A 17,336-nucleotide genomic window follows, 5' to 3' on the forward strand; every position below is an offset into this window, starting at 1 on the left:
GTTCATTCAGTGTTGAATGAAACTTGTAGAACAGCGTGTGTGAACAAACCCATGTCTTGCTTAATACCACAAGGTGAGAGTAACTTCCTGCAGGTAACTCAACTTTGCAGGAATATACCCATGAAAAAGACCACACAAGAAAATATAAGTAATAAAAGCAACATCAAGTAATTGTTTCTTTCCATTTTCAGAGTTTTTGCTAAAGGTGAAAAAGAAAAAAACCCCAAAAGCAAACCCCAAACTAAACCAAGAAGAGCCTTTTTTCAAAGAATTGTGTTATAACAAAAAATGAGGAGACTGATGATGGGTAATACAACACAATAAAGGTCATATACCACTCAGAAGTAAAGGGAATATTCCAGCTTAGCAATTCCCTTGACACTAGGGGAGAACAATAAACTTGTGAAAGACATTGCTATTTTAGTTCTCTTTGCATGAAATCATGGCTCCAGCAGGAATTCCTCTGTATATGGGCAGTTGGTCTCCTCTCTGCTCCCCTCACTTACCACTTCTCCATCTTTATTTATCTTGTGTAGTTTAGAGCAGCAACTCTGTAGGGCCTGAAACCTAATCCTCTTGATATTTCTAAGTACTTCATAAATTAACATTTTGTAGAAGCAGGACTGCCTTTGAGGACATTGTGCTTTGTTGAATGAGAAGTGATGTGGTTTTGGAATCTTGGTTTTAATTTTGTTGTGCAGCCATATAGAAGGAAGTGATGCAGGTCAGCAAGGGAGGAGAATGTGTGCTCCCAGGAAATCCTGGGATTTCTTTAAACTCTTTCACAACTTCTGGGCTGTTTGCCTAAAGGGTTGCCTCTGAGGCAGGTTGCCCCTCTGTGGGTTATTGGTACCCCTGTTCAAATAAATATATAAAATAAATTCTATTTGTCTTACTCTCTTGCAGATAACTAGCATCAGTAGTGCTTTCCTAATTTCTATAGGATATATGTAGTTTGGACTACCTGGTGAATTGTTATTCCAGAGCCTTGAAATCATAGTCTCTTCAAACCAGCGTTAGAGGATAATTTTTACAAAGTAAGTTCTGTTGCATCAAAAAAAAAAAGTAAATCTTCCTTTGGTTTTCATCCCAGCAACGCTGTGATACTTAGAGCTGGAAAGCCATCCTGCTTTCTCTGCATTTCTGTTTATCTGCTGGAATGCTTTCCATGCCATCTGTAACCATCAGATTTTTCATGTGTTTTTTGGCTGTTCTTTCTTGCCTACAACCACAAGTTCTTTATGATTGGGTTAGGTTTTCTTTGGGGTTTGGTTTTTTCCTTTGGTACAGCTGAGAATGCATGGCTAAAGCTTTGCAAATAAGGATCAGTGTTTCTAAAAATCAAATGTTAAAATGATAAATGAAAAGGTCAAGTGCTGAGATTCAGCTAAAGTTCAGCTTTATGAAATATATGTCTAACTGAAGTTTACTTAAAATACCTAAAAACTGAACTTGAAAAGCTTGAAAAAACTCAAACACAGTTGAAGTTTTTTTAGTGCATGAGGGAGAGGGAAAGGGCTAGGTAGGCTTTCCTAGCTGTACCACGTGGATTAAATACCCCTCATCTTCCTTGTTGCAGTTCTGCTCAGTTGTTGCAGGCAAGAGTTGTTGTTTTGTTTCTGCCCATTCTGTAGATCTTATTTCTGATAAAAAAAATTAAAACAAATTCATTAATGGACAGCTCTTGAGAGTGGCACTTTATTACATGAGAGTGTTTTCTTTCTTAAATGCTCTTCATATGGAGCCAGGCAGCCAGGAGTGGATGCTGGGGAGCTCACAGAAGCTGGGCAGTGAAACCAGCATTTGATTTAGCCCACTGCCAAAAAGAGCAATCCTGACCAGAGTGTGATGGGAAAATGGAAAAGGCATTTTGGCATTCATGGTGTTCAGAGTCCTTCAGCCCTACAGACTGTACGGGGGATGGGTTGGCCTGGAGGAGCACTGACCTCCCTGTCAGATTTGTCCTCATGATACACACTTTGCCTGCAATGCCTAGAAGAAATAAGCCACCTAATTATGGCCAAATTAGTGGTAGCTGGGGGCAGTGGATGAGAAGAGGGTTTATTGCTTTGGCACGAGGGGATTGTATCCCTTCCTGCTGCCTGTGCTTATTTGTAAACTCTTCAGGGCAGAAGCTTCGTTTGCATTGACATTTTTACAGCATGTAACCAATTGGGCCCTAATTCTGGATGAGGTTTTGGGAACCACAGTAAAGCAAATAAATTATTATTTTTCCTTTCTTTCCCTGACATATATTACCATACCCAGAGAAATGAAGAGCAGTCATTTGTCCTCATCCATGAAATTTTGTGTGAAATAACACAGAAGTTCTCTAGAAGAGACATTAATAAAACTTACTGTATTAATTCTTTAGTGCTCAACACAGCAGAAAGGTGTCTGTCCCATTTTAAGAATTCTCCAGTAGCTTTCTATTTTACTGACATCTGCAGATTTTTATATTGTCTAAAACCACTGTTGCTTTGAAGAACTTGAACCTGGATTTTCATTTCATGTCCTACGTTCCAGTTTGCAAATACAAGGGATTTCACTGTGTTATCCTAAGGTGGAAAACCTAATATAATTCTAGAAACCTTGCAATGTAATTGTCTGGATGTATATGGAGCTTGTGATAAACCTCCCAGCCACTGAAACTGGTTTAGCTCTTTGTAAGAAATACCATAAATGTTTTAAGTACAGGCAGCTGCTACTGGAACAGAATCTGTGGGCTGCCATGAGGGTGTTGGGTGGCAGCTGGGCAAGGGATTTATATTTACCTGTTCTTGTTAGTTTGGCTTTCAAGACAGTTCATGTGCAGTCTGGACGGATCCTGATTTCACAGTAGGGCCAGTTATTCTCACTGCATTCTTCAGTATCTGGGACAGCAAGTTCTTCCTGCCCAAAAAGATAGAAATGGCTTTCTAGGCTCAGAGCAGGCATTGGCTTGAAGGATGTGTCCCTCTAATAATAGGAGAAATCAAAGTTTAGCTGTTTAGCTTCCTTTCCCTCCTCATTTTTACACTTGAAGTAGTCCAACTTACTGATTGTATTAGGATCCCTATGTATCTTGGCTAGGTTATGACCAGTATGATCTGCTTTTTGTTTTTCCTCTTCTTACTGGATTAAAGGTTTTTTAAAGTTTTTCAGAGGCTTTGCCCTGCCTGTCTATTGGTTGGAGAAATTCACTTGTCTAGAAACCTAAATTTAGTCCTTTACTGACACAGAGTAGTCATTCAGGCTTATCTGTCACTCAGTTTTTCTCCTATGTTTTTGCCAAAGAACTACCTAACAAGATAAAATGAAATATCTTCCAAACCTGCATGGCTCCTTGCAAACTAAGTTTGTATCCTTAGAAAAATTGGAATGACATGTACATTGTGAACCAAGGAATCACTTTAAGTGACTGATGTAAGGGCCAACCAGTAAAATAAGTAGGGGTAAAAAAATCTCCCTGCAGGAAGTGTTCCCATGATTTTTTGACAAGACCCAGTGTTCAGCAGTGTCACCTTATTTCACTGCTGCTACTGTGCACTTCTCTTGCCAAAAAAAAAAAAAAAAACCCAGCAAAAACTGTCGTGAGTTTGAATTCACAGGGAATTAGTCTATACCAATGAGAAATACTAAAAATCATATGTGAAGTGAGTTTGAAAGCTTGGAATTTTTTTAAAGCATGATTTGATTTCTATATGATACAATAAATGCTCTTGTCTAGGGAATGTTTTTATGCTGCTGTTTAGGACACCTAGGTTCAGAACAGGAGTGAGAGGCTCAGATAGGTCATGAGGGAGCTTGGCAGGTTTTGTGCATTTTTTGGTTTTGTTTCCTTTTTTTTCATTTTGAGCCCTCAGTAAAACTGGAACTGCCTGGGGCATGTTGTAGGGCACAAGGGAAGATTGTTTGCAGAGCTGTTCTTGGAGCTCACCTGCCCAAATGGCAGCTAGTGCTACTAATCCCCTCTTTTCTTGAGTAAGTTTTTGTAGGAGCTGAAAATACAGTGAAAACTCTCAGGCATAACTATCAGGGTGTTCTTGCTGTACAAAGGGGAATCTCAGGGTTGAAAGCAGGTATGAATTGGACTGATGTAAAACTCTTGCAAAATACTTGTCCATCCACTGGCTGCCTCAGAGGACCTTTTGCAGAGGGGCTGTTTTGATGCACAAGCTTGGCAGGTCACTCGGGTATTTTAAATCAACTGGCACAAAAACATTTTGTAAAATAAAGAGAGTGTGTGAGGGAGCAAGGCTAGCTGGAATCAGCTAAGAGAACTTGGGCTGTGGTTTAATTTCTGTCTCACTAAAGGCAAACTGTGGGATTTGGAAAGGAGCAAAGTATGAACAAGATCCTGCATTTTTGGTGTGAAAAGCAGAATGGTATTTCATCTATTTTAAAAAGAGCTTGAAGTATTTGCAGAGCATTACCAGTTCTGCAGACATGAGTAACAGCAGAAATTCCATTTTTAATTGTTTTGCATTCCTTCATCTTAGGATCCTGGATCTCTTAATACACATATGAAATGGAAACTTAGTGCTTTTGTTTAGAATGAATATTTTCTCCTGGAGTGGAAGAACTAATACAAGAGAAATTCTGGTTCAAATGATTCAAAGCTCAATATAAGAAACTTTCACCAGGTTACAGAGAAATTCCAGGGACAGACCGAAAAGAGGAATGATTCTTGGCTAAAATAGCTTTTGCAGGATAAGTAATGGTAGATTTTAATTATGAAAAATTCTCATCAGAATATGAACATCAAATATTCTGGAAGTTTTTCCTTCAGAGCATTTTTGATAGTTTGTTTTTATGTAGTTTTGAAACATTTTTAAACAAATAATCCAGTGAAAGGAGTAAAAAATGACACCAAATTACCTTGGACAAGGTAGCAGTTGGATTTCTTGAGCAGCAGGGAGAACTGCAAATACTCATAAATGATTTTTCCTGGGGGAGTGGGGAATTGGTGGAAGGATTTCGATTAAGGATTGATAATTGCCGTAAAAAGCAGATTGCTAGGAGGAAAGGTGAACTGAGATGGACATGAAGGGGAAGAGAAAAAGTGCTTATTGGGAAAAGGAATGTGTGAGTGCTAAAGCAACTTATAGAGAAGGATCTACAATTTTATGAAAAATAGCTTAAACTTACTTTTTCTTTTTTGTTTCAGTGTACTGAGGTCATGAAACTTAATCCACAGCAAGCTCCGTTGTATGTGAGTACCAATTAAAACACTTTACTGTTCACACAAAACACTTCCCATCAGCTTTTTGGAGATGCTGCTTCTTTTCTCTTTGCTCCCTAAGGAGTTTATTTGTATTAATTCAGTTGCAGGTGCTCAGTGGTAACGCTCTCAGGTAAGTCACAGAGCTCCTCTGGTTTCCAGCAGACTGTTTTAAGTAGGTTTTGAGCTATGTAATGCTGTCCCTGTGCAGGTATCCCCCCCTTCTTCTTTTTCCTCCCCAAAATGTGCTGGAGTGCATGGCCGTGCTTGTGTGACTTGATGTGTTGAGAGGTGGTGAGAAGAAATTGCTCGTGTGGAAAACAGGGCATCCCAGTGTGCAGGGCTTGCCCACTGTGATAATATTTTTCTGTTTGGAGTTTTAAACGTGGCAGGGAGGACCAGGAGGCAGCGCAGGGCTGGGCTGCAGCAGGGTATGGTTTACATCAGCCTCGCCGAGCTCGTAACCTCCATTAATAAGGAGCAAGCTTCCCCTGGCTCTGAATAGCAGCTTTGTTGGAGAACATGGGCACTGTCAAATCAGACCTGGATGTGCGGGGGTGTGTGAGCGTGTGTTAAATCTGTGCCAAAGCTGCCAGCCAGCTCTGTAACTGTTTGCTTCCCACATCGCCTTGCCATGCTGGGAGCAGCCTGAGCTGCTGCAGCTCATGGTCCTGCCCGCAGACCTCGCCAGCCAGGGCAGAGCTGGATGTGAGGATGGAAAATTTGAAGGGAAAATTGCTTGCAAATGTGGCTTTTAAGGGGAAGGAAGGAGAAACAGTCAGGACTGGTGATAGACCTTTATCTTGGAGAGCGTTGTGTGTTGTCAGTAATGGATCATATTGAGCTTTAATGCCATGGAGGCTTTCCATTTTGTCTACCTTTAATTACCAACTAGAAGTTTGCATTGGAATTTATTCTCTACCCGCTTTCTTAAGTCTGTGCTTGAAGCAAGATTAAAATACTACATAGTGTGACCTGATTTTGTAGAGTGGCTTTCCAGGAGTACACCATATGCTGAATTTTGAAACTAAATGTTGCCTGAATTTTGTTAAATCTCAAGTCTGCTGAATCTACCTTGACTTTGAAGAAATTTCATTTAAACTTAGGACACATTAAGAGAGAATGGAATTTATATGCAATTATATGATGAAATTGCTACAGTAGAAACACATGAATGGTGTAATGCAGAACTAAATTATCCTCATGTCATTTGAACAGTGTATGACTTTGCTAATCAGGAGGCTTTGTTTTCTCAGGCTTATCTACTGAAGTAGTTTATTTTCCCACTGTTTCGTGTGGGGTTTCATTGAATATGTAATACTGAAGTGGTACACACAGAAGTCCTCATCCCCACGTGACAGAGAACTGGGCTGAGGTCAAATGTAGCCTGGTGTAAAATAATGATTGTATTGCACTTGGGATAGTGTTTCTTTGCAATGCAAATAAGTTACATTATTGATACATCAGTGACTCCCTTTTCTCTCCTCTTCCCCAGGCCAGGTGTATACACAAATCAGCTCCCTTTCAAAAAAACAAATTTGTTGGTAGCTTAAGGAAGTTTGAAAAGTCAAGATTTAGTCTTTGTGTTTGCTCTCAGTATAAATGCTTTGTACATTTTAAGATCAGTTTTGTTTTCCATGTTTTGCTAATTGACAGCTCATCTGAGAGTCGTTAGGTGCCAGCAGAACACAAAGAAAAGGGTATCTTCCTGGTATTTATATTTTTCTAAAGGCAGACACAGCAGTCTTGTGGCCTGGCCTTTGGGAGGCAAATAACAAACCTCACCACATTCCTTCTTCAGAGTGATGGCAACTTCATTTTTCACATACAGCCTCCTTGATCTTGTTTCCAAATTACTGAGAACAGTATCCTGTTAATTCCTCCATAAGGAATTTCATCTCTGTGAATGACTGGAAATAACAGGCAATACTGACATGTCAGAGGATTTCCCTATCTTTACTTTCAGGAAAATATGCTTCTCCCACACTTGACCTTTTTATTTTTGACACCTTTGCATCTTCCTCTTTTAAGCTAATATCTTAGATTAAGGATTATGCAATTTTGTTTATTTTTTTTTACTAAATCTGCCATGAGTTTAATCCTGAAAGATCCATTAGATAGTTGTTTTCATATGCAGCATTACTGAGCTTCTTTTAGGAGGAGAAAGTAAAAAAAAATTACGTCTCCAGTTCCTGGAAGCCAATTAGAGAGCTAAAGCATACTTTATCCTATCTGATAATTACCAGGTTGCCCAGATTTCATAACTCTTTATTAAGAAAAGGGGTCTGGGAACCTGGAGATGTACAATGTACTTGGGGCCAAAGTTTTTTGGGTGATGGAAAAGATGGTATTTCCACATACACACCAATAGAGAGATAGAGATCCTTGTATTACTCAAATCAGTGTGCACAAAAGGAAGGAAGACCACCTGCTGTATCCTTCTTGGTACTTTCTTTTGGCTGCTTGAACTTCTATTCACCTCTTCTGTAAAAATCATCTGTCCTGCCTCTGCAGAGCTTGTGACCACTGGGAGGTCACAGCCTGTGATGATGAGACTACTGGCCATTTTAAGTGTGAAGATTAAGAAATTAGGTGGAAAACATATCCTGTAATAATGAGTGTTGTGTTTTTGTGGTTCAGTGTCTCATTTCAGCCTTGCCTCATTGTTCTCTTATTGATCAGGTTGTCAGGAACTGGAGCTCAGCATTGTTGCAGGTTTGTGCTGGGATAGCTGCTCCTCCTTTGCTCTGCTGCCCCAGGAGCCAGGACCCCAGGAGCACTGTATGTGTCACCCAGAGCTGTTTAAGGAGCTCCCCTGGCCCTGGGAGCTGCTCCCAGCAGAGCAGTCATGGGGCTGAGGAGCTGGTGCCAGGAGAGATAAGGCAGGGAAGTGTTCCCCAATTTAGCTCGGGTGCGATAGAGCGATGCCGGTGCTCACGTGGGCTGTGGGGCAAGCAGCTCCCCCACCCCTACCACTGTCAGCATGGAATTGCATTTAGAAAGGGTGGTGGGACTTAGCAGAGCCTGTGGCTGAATTTTATGGGGTGAATTTGAAATAAAAATATTCAAACCCACTTCCTTAAGATGCATTGATTTCTTCAGCTGCTAAAAAAAAGTGCATGTGGCCGGGCAGTCCTTTGGTTATCTGCCTCAGACTGCAGTTGGGAACATCTTTATTGGTGCACAGACACTGGATTCAATCCAAAACTAACTTTACTCACTTCCCTCTTGTATTTCGGTGCCATCCTGTTGGTATGGGAATTCTTATCGGGCACAGTGTAGAGGATGCAGGGCAGTGTTTCACACCTTACTGGTGGTCTGCCTGGGACTTGGTGCTCAGGGAGCCCAGGGTCTCAAAGCTGAGTGACCAAGCTGTTGGGTTTGCTGGCAGGGCTGGGGTGTAACAGGAGGATGGGAGATAAGAAGTCACAAACTTCAGTTTTGTTTGTTTGGTTTTTTTTTTTTTTTTTTTTTTTTGGTGCTTGCAGTGACCTCAGTGATTGTCATCTTTTATAAAAAGTTCTATCTCTCTACCACCAAAAGTCAAAATTTCAACTTCAGCATTGTAAGGTACTTCCTGGCACTTGTGACTGTTGTATTGGAATATCCAGATCATCTAGGAGTATGGAAAAAAAAAGGATTAACAATGCTCTGAACAATGGAAGCTTATTATTAGGTGGCCTTTTTATTGTTGTGATTCATTAATTCTCTGTTTATAGATGAGATTGCTTACATTAGTCACTTAGATTAAACTCCACTGTTGTTAACATCCATGGGAAAGTGCTTTGCAAATGTGAAGTGTTGATCTTTTTAGAAACATTATCATTAATTGGGAGTTGAGCAGATTATTCAGCAGGAGATTTAATTTCAAAAGGATCAAGGCTCGCAAGCCATGTCCTTATTTCCACCCAAACTTTAATAAATATGGAGTACACCTGAAAGAATGATCAAGGTTGTGTCTTCGGCTGCATAGAGTGTCCTGAATATCTCCCTTCAAAAGTGATGTGCACAGCTTCTGACTTCAGCCTCTGCTGGCTCTGGGGTCTCTGTGGAATTACTGATCATTTTTGTCACCCAGTCGCATCTCCTACATCTCCAAAATCAATGTTATTTTGTGTTTTTTTTTAGAAAAATGACCTGAGAGCAGTATTTGGGTATGAATGTTTTGGAAAAGCACTGGGGTGACATGCAGGGAATGCTTGGGAAACATTAATCTCATCTACTCTTGATTGCAACCAAGGTTACAACCTTAGATCTGCCTTTAAGAGGGGAATATTTTTTCATGGTGATAATGATCAGTGGGTGTGAAATGGAAAAGATTAGCAGCTGGAGAAGCATGATGTATTGCTGCAAAGCTGCAAACTTTTTTTCCTTTTTCCTTTTAGATTAAAAGGAACAAACTTGTTTTAAATCACAGCACTCCTCCTCTGCATGGTTTGTCTAAGGTGTGCCCACGTTACTTGGAGTGACAAACCCAAATGTGTCATAACTGGTGATTGCATGAGAGAGCAAACACTTAATTGATAAAAATGCTGCCATTGACTTTGGTCTTTAATCAGGTCTGTGGATGGAGTCTCTTGTCTAAACTGCCACTTAGGAGCTGTGTAACCTGCAGAGTTTCCCAAGGAGACTTTTTGATAGAGATGAGAGCTCCCACTTCCAAGGCAAAATGGCATGCAGCTTAATGAAGTATGAACTTCAAAAGCCTCAGAAGGAATGCATTGACCCTCTCTTAATATAACCTGGGGTTTGGGTACAGTAGGTCCTCTTCTGTTAATGAATGAACTACTCCTGTAAATTTCCCAGTTTGTCCTGCTTTAATCTAAAACTGAAAAAAAGGATGATGCTTGTAATATTTTCCCCCCACTTACATATTCATATAGAATGATGCCCTACTGAAGTGCACTGTGTATACCTGGGAAAACTGTAATACCCTCTGATGTTCATGTTTCAATACTAAAGAATTGAAGAAAAAAGTTCACAATGCAGTTTTGAGGCTTGTGGCAGCAGTGTCTGTCCCAAGTGCTGCGGCTCCCCGTGTCCCTGAGTGCAGTGAGGTGTTGTACCTGTGTGTGCCTCACATCTGGCTTCTGATCTCAGGTGTCACTTGTGCACTGTTGTGTTCTATACAACATGAAAAAAAAAAATCTCTGTGAAATCTCTCCAATTAATGTTCTTCAGAAATCTCTACCAAGGGGACAAAAGGACAAAATGAAATCCTTTTATAGTTTTACAGTAAGATGCTGTCATGAGGTTGGAAGCTGTGCTTAAGTTACTTTTCTACTAAAGCAGAATTTGTTTGCTTAGTGGCATCTATGGTGACAAAGGCCACTGAGATGCCTGAATATCTGAGGTCAGTCCAGCAGAAAAAGGAGAACATACCACACATGCTTTTGATGTGGGAATTTCTCACAAAAGTCACTATACAGAAGCCCTGTCTTTGTTTCTCGAAAGGTCCTTAGGCAAGAGGACAGCCAGCCTTGATGTTGAGTTCAGCTCTGTGGTGAGAGGATCTGATAAACCTCTTGTCTTTTATTTGTTGGGTACTTGATTTCTTCTTAATGACAAACTAGTTTTCTGCCCTACCTTCAAAATGTCTCTGAGTAATGAATGAGTGGAGGCCTCTGAGCATCTTTTACAAATAAAATATTTGCTTGCATTGCTTGTGGAAGAACCTGCTGGTTGGTTGGTTTTTAGAAACTCAGCTGGGACGCCTGAATAAACTGATTTTTTTTTTTTTTTGAGAAGAATATATTGCAGCTTGTCTGGCTCTGCTTTAATTTCTCCAGGCAAAATACTTTCCTCACTAAACTGTGCTTGACCTCATCTTTTAAGTTTTTGTCACTCAGATCTTTGATTTAGATTCTTTTCATCCTCCACTTCCCAAACTCTGGTCTGCATCATGCAAGAAGCCATCCCTTCTGTGGAAATGGGTGTCTGGCAGCTGCCACCTGAGCTCAGCACTGTCCCCTGGCAAGTTCCCTGCTGCTTCTGGGTTCTGTCATACCTCAGTGCAGACTTCTGCTCAGTCTGCTTATTATGAGGCTGATTGCTTGGCTTGCTCCTCTTAAGAGAGACATTCTCTAGCTCATGAGATCTGTGTGATGTTAGCATAGGGCTGTTGGTGAAATGGTCACTTTTGTGCAGTTACTGAAGGCAGCTTTGCCTGGAGAAGTCGGATGAGGCTGCCAGACTACCAGCAGCATCTTCCTCCAGGAGAAGCTGTTGCTTAAATTGCAGCTCAGAGGCCTTTTCTCAACCCTTCTTCCATATTGTCTGAAACTAAAAGTGCTGGATATGGGTTCAAAGCCCTCCTCCCCTCATTATCTACTTGAACTTTTCTTCTGTGATCCTGTTTTGTGGGTGTGAAAGTGCTGGTAAACAATAAACAGTCTGGCTTGAAGTCTGGAGCACTTCTCTGAAATTCTGCCCTTAACTCACCACTACTTTGCAGCATTAGGTGTGAACTTTAATATGACTTGCAGAAGATGCCAGAGCTGGTACAGCTGGTAGGGGTGGGAAAGCAGAGACAATGATCTGCTCTTGGGGAGCTGCTAGATTGCTTCCTCCTGTTTTCTAAAACTGCAGAAGGAATCCTTAAATTATCACACTAAGAGTTCTATTAAAATTGGATGAAATTATGTACATGTCATGGGCTCTGTGTTTGGGATTCATTATTTCTTATGGTAGCTGATGAGCTGGGAGTAGCTGGACAGACACAAGAGATGGTGTCCCGTCCCCAGCATCACTGACACTGTTGCCTCCTCTCCTGTCAGGAGGAATAAGCAATGGAGGTCTGCATTTAGGTTTAAGGGAGCAAAAAATGCTCTCCAAGTAGTATTCCACTGTGGGATGTATTCTTATGTTACCTTTAGAATGAACAAACACATTTCCCATGTCATTCCTCAGGATACATGCCCCTGCTGTATTTCCTGTAACAAAGTGCTGACAGTCATTTTGTTCAGCTAGAGGCAGTTCTGACTGCAAAGCTGATGTGAGAGCAGTGCTCATGAAGATGTTGGTTTCATGAAGCCAAAATTTCACATGGCCTCCCCAATCCCCTGCACTCTGCCTGCAGTGCTTCCCATTGCTTCCAAAGGCTGTGTTGGATGTGGTCTCCCTGCAAGTGCTTGTCCTCTGCCTGGCTCAGTAAAGCATTTCCATATTGTGCTTAACTGGAAAATAAAATAATTGAGAATCACTGTAGCTCGATGCTGTGCAGTGCCATCAAGTGGCAGCTCTGTCGTAGGACACATTTTCAGGACTGCCTGTGTTTGTATTGCTGTTTCAAAGTGTTTCTTTTAAATATTACAAAAGTGTCATCTGTCTGCAGTTGTGGTTGGGGGGTTACTTCATCAGTAAGGTAATGATTGTAATGGTTTCTGTTCTCTAATGGCAAAAATGTCACTTTAAAAAGTGCCTCAGTCATTGCAGTAGCTCTAAGTGCTGTAGCTGTGAAAAATTTAAAGACTGCTGAGGATATTTTGCAGCTGGCAGTAAAATGAGTGCTCTGGAACACACTGAGCTCTGTCTCTCTGAAGGTTTTGCTGTACTGTAGAGGAGGCTGAAGTACCAGGAAAAAGCCATCCTTCAGCTCTCTTTTGCTTTTGGATCTTAGTGTTCAAACCTGATTTTTTTTTTTCTTTTGGTTTTCTTTAAGACACCCCAAGGCTATTTGTGAAAATACTCCAGTGGTAGAAGATTGCTTCTAATAATATGTCATCATATGTACTTTATCTTCCAGGAATTGTGACTCTCTCCATCCTTCTGGTGCCAAGAGAGTAGCTGGATTTCTCTTAGTCACTGCACACATTCAGACTGCCTGCTATTGCTCCTAAGCACTGCAATTTTGTTGTTATTGCTAGATGGGCAATTAGTAGGAAATACTATCAATCACTCAAGCAGCTGGTTATAAAATTACCTGGTTTGGTTCTCTTAAGTGTAATGAAGAACAGAAGAGGCTTTAGGATGAGGCCAGAGCAAGACATCCACATCAATTTGGGTGTGTTTTTCTAGGAACTGATTGAAATAGTTTCCAGAATTTCAGAAAAAAAGCCTAAAAGTAAGATCAGTCCTTGTTGTAGAAACCGGATGGTACTGGAGGGGACATTCTGCAACAAAGAAATTTCTCCCTTTCTTTTGTCTTGTCTTTGTGTTCATTGTGACATTACATGGAGACTTGCATAATTTAAAGGCTAGCCACAATGTGTTACAGCTTTTGTGTACATCTAGACCACCTTCTCTATACCAGAGCTGTACAGGGTTTGTGGTGGAAGGGGCTTGGGGTTACTATCACTGCCTGCTTATTCAGTCCAGAAAGTTCACAATTCTTTAAGTGGATAGCCTGGCTAACACTAACTGCCTGAATAAATGAAAATTAAATTGATATTTTCTTTACTATACTGCCAAATTCACCAAAACAATAAAGTCCCCATTGCAGTTTTTCCAGGGTGTTTGCATTTAGTACAAAAGGGTGAATGGCACTCTTCTTATCCTTTGTTTTCTCCCTAAGTTTGATTTTGCTGCTAATTGTACTGTTAATTTTCCCATGTTTTCGTGTATGCTAACATTATTAGGAATGACCTTGGCTGTTTGGTTTTGTGAGGGCTGTGTGCAGCACAGGCTGGCACTGTGTGTTGCACCCTGCATGCTCTGAGCGAGTGCTGCAGAGCACGTGGAGCCCTGTGCTAAGGCAGTGGTACAGCTAAATCAGCTATTAACAGCCCAATCTAATAACCTGCCTGGCTCTGGCTAGCAGACTGGCACGTCAGGAAGATCTCTGCATGAAGATAAATCATGTGTCTCTTTCAGCACTAACGAGATCCTGTTACTTTGATGGATTTCTGCTGGCAGTCTGTAGAGATCTCCTTTGAGCTGCGTGGATTAATATGTGTGTAATGGTTATAATAGCATCTTGACACTCAATAAAGACTCATCTTGGAGATGATTGATGTGGAGGCTGACAGAGACATGCTCTGTCAAAGGATGTGGGCCACTAATAATGGATTTCTTGGAGCATACCCATTGCCACAGGAGTTTGTGCTGCTCGCACTGGTTCAGAGTAGAAAATCCACCCCTTGCTCTCCTCAGACCTTTTATCTCTTCGCAAGCAAATCCTGCTGCAGGATTAGGCACCTGGACTGGCTTGGGCCGTGGTTGAGGCTGTGAGATGGTGTTAATAAATCAGCCCTAACAATGTTGGCTCTGCAGACAGGCAAGTTGAGGGTGTCCATGCTGCGTTTTTTAGCACAGGTTGCACTCAGGGTGGATCCATGAGAGCTAGCTTGGACCTGGAGGCAACAGCTCAGGGCTGTTTTTCATAAATGTCCTTCTTTTCCCACAAATTCTTTTTTGCCCTAAGAGTCTTGAATAAATGGTCTTTTGACTCGGCACTTATGTCAACATTTTATCCATCAATGTGCTAAGCTAATCTTATTTTTGGACTAAATTCTTTTTTCACCTTTGAGGAATGAAAGTAGTAGAGAGTAGAAAGTTATTTTGTCTCTATGTCAGCGTTTCAAGTCATGGCTTTGTGGCTAGTATTGGAAGAGGAGATCACTTAGCTCAGTGCAATGTTAATGAAATATGGAAGGTATCACCTTGATTTGTTCTGTGGGCTGGCAGAAAAATGTCTGCCATCATTCTGCTCTTTTAGTGGCCTGTGGGCAAGACAAAATGGTCTGTGATTGTATTTTCCAAAGAATGAGAGAGTCCTTTGCAAAATCTGGCTTACTCATCACAGAGGTGCTCAGTATCTGTGCTGTTAACCTGAAAACTTTCAGTGGTAGAAATAGTAGCACTACTGTTAATTTAAAAAGGAAGTAAGGTTAGGTCTGGAGGTCGATTTAAAAAAAAATATTTATTTTATTTAAACCGTTGGAGTCATTCTTGTCTTCTTTTGTGTGGGTGTTTGTGTTACTTTTATTAGGAAAACTTCTTTGCTTCATGCTTTATGATCAAGGAGTTTAAAGTCATTGAGTATGACTGCCCCAAAACTTGGCATCTTGCCATTCTATTTATTTCTGGAGTCTTTCCCTGAAGGTTTTATCTGCAGGAGGTTGCAACACTCCACCCCAACAACATCCATCTTTCTACCTGCTCCTGACCCAGGTCACTGCCTTTATCATGGGGGATATCTCCAGGTGAGGGGGGATTTCTAGAGCTGCTCATGTTCAGGCAGATTTCACAGCCCTACCTTTGTTCCTGGGGCCTGGAGTTCTGCAGAATGAACTGTGTTTGAAATGATTTTTTTTTCCCCCCACTAAGTGCTCCTCTGAGTCAATCCATAGTGGTGAAATTGAGGATGTCTGTAATGACTGCTGTTATCTTTCTGTAACAGATACCTCTGACCTCCTCCCATGGTCCCTTCCTTTTCTATCTGTGTGCTGGGAGTTTGCAGGCTGAATGGCCACATCTGGAAAAAGGGATGGATGTTCCAGGCTGAGGCATTTGAGATCCACTGACAAACTCAGAGAGGGAAGGGGACTCAGCTGGGTATTTTGGAGGGAGGACTCATCCCCAGATTCTGCCCCTCAGTTGTGAGCTGTTCATCTGTTAACCTGGGAATTGCAGCCTGGAAGAGTTTGGTGGATGTGGGTTATTTTCTTGCCATGGAAGAAGAGCATCCTATGTCTTTTGGAGCCAGCAGCGATAGTGCTGTGTCACAGCTGACTGGCTGGAACACTTACTCAGACCTGGAAAAACTGGGATCTAAGTCTTTCTCAATCAAAGGGTTATTCCAGGAGATGAGAGCACTGTCATGTTTGCTCTAAAAATAGTAGCCCAAACCCCCATTTCCTTTTGCAGTCAGGAGCCTGTGTGGCTGCACATGGTTTTGTTCTGCATGGGGATGTCCATGTGTCCTTTCCAGATGTCATTCTCCGAGGGTTTAAGCACAAGTTTGCACCAACCCAAAATAACCTTAGATGGGAGGGATCTTCCAGGGTAGTCAGCTGAGATATGGGAACTGTCTGAGAGCAAAAGTTTAGCTGCTGATCTTGTTGTGTACTGACAGAGCTAGATGGTAATGGATCATCAAGCATCTGAACAATTATACTGTACTTTTTTCCTTATTTGATGATTTCTGCTACATTTTGTAAAGGTGCCTTGCAGTTGCCTTTTCCATGTTCCAGCTGCTTTCAGACTCCTCTGCAGTTCTCAGTTTGAGGTGGAATTGTCTCCAATTTCCCTTTGATTTTGTCTAGCTTAACTATTGTCAGTGCTGCACACTTTCCAAAGAAAACGTCATGTGATTGAAAAGCCAGCTGTTCCTTTAAAAGCCATCTGTATGAAAAGTACTCAGTGTTTAGACCACAATTCCCATTTCATTGATGGAGAAACTCAAAGCACAGGGATGTGAAAGGACTTGCCTCCTGCTGCAGTTCCAGCCTGATCCTGGGTAGTCTGTGTCAAGCAGTAGCTGGGGTAACAGGGAGTTCAACTCCATCTAAAAATTAATAAATAAAGGTACCAATGAGACTGAACTGCAGGACGAGGAGGAAGAAACCACAGATGGGATTTTTGTGCTGTACTGGGTATGGTGGAGCTCTCCTGGGAGCAGTTCAGGGCTTCCCAAAGGGGAAGACGCAAAACTGCAATAAAGCAGTGACTCACCAAGGGCCTGATTCATGTTGTGAGTAGCAGAAACAAAACAAAACTTGTTGCAATGGCAGGTTACATTTACTCATCTAATCCAGCCTTTTTAATAAAGCATCATAACCCCAAAATCTACAACTGTTAGAAGGAAATACCTAGGGAAAGAAGCTTCCTTTCCTTTATGTGAATCTCCAACCCACCTAACCCATGGACTTCCTATTTAGTAGGCTTGTGCTGCATGAGAACACAGCCACAGTTTGCTGTCAATGGTCTGCAGCAGTTTTTGTATTTTGCTTTTCTGGGTAGAATAAATGAATGATTACTGATTGTTGGTGTTTTCTCATGAAAAGAAGATTGTTAAAGTAACAATTGAGTGCTGCAGTAGTACCATCTAATGCACACTTAATTTTCATAAGTATTTTTAGATTCTGTGTGTGGAGATCAGTGGGTGGTTAGTGGCTTAAGTAATGTTCTTGAAAACTCCCAGGATGAACCATGGGAGGGAAAAACCAGCTTAGAAATGAAATGCTTCAGCTAC

At 41.3% G+C, this 17,336-nt stretch overlaps 1 protein-coding gene across 10 annotated transcripts in view; it reads left to right on the forward strand.

Moving 5' to 3' along the window:
- AKAP13 (A-kinase anchoring protein 13) overlaps positions 1-17,336 on the forward strand; it is a 210,074-nt gene that overhangs the window by 53,225 nt on the left and 139,513 nt on the right. For all 10 annotated transcript variants that reach the window (XM_068203706.1, XM_068203698.1, XM_068203700.1 and 7 more), the window contains exon 4: positions 5,150-5,194. In XM_068203706.1, the coding sequence (XP_068059807.1) occupies positions 5,162-5,194 (33 nt within the window). In that variant the 5' untranslated portion in view covers positions 5,150-5,161. The remainder of the gene's footprint in view (positions 1-5,149; positions 5,195-17,336) is intronic.

This window comes from Anomalospiza imberbis, chromosome 13, assembly GCF_031753505.1.
Source record: "Anomalospiza imberbis isolate Cuckoo-Finch-1a 21T00152 chromosome 13, ASM3175350v1, whole genome shotgun sequence".
Lineage (NCBI taxonomy): Eukaryota > Metazoa > Chordata > Aves > Passeriformes > Viduidae > Anomalospiza > Anomalospiza imberbis.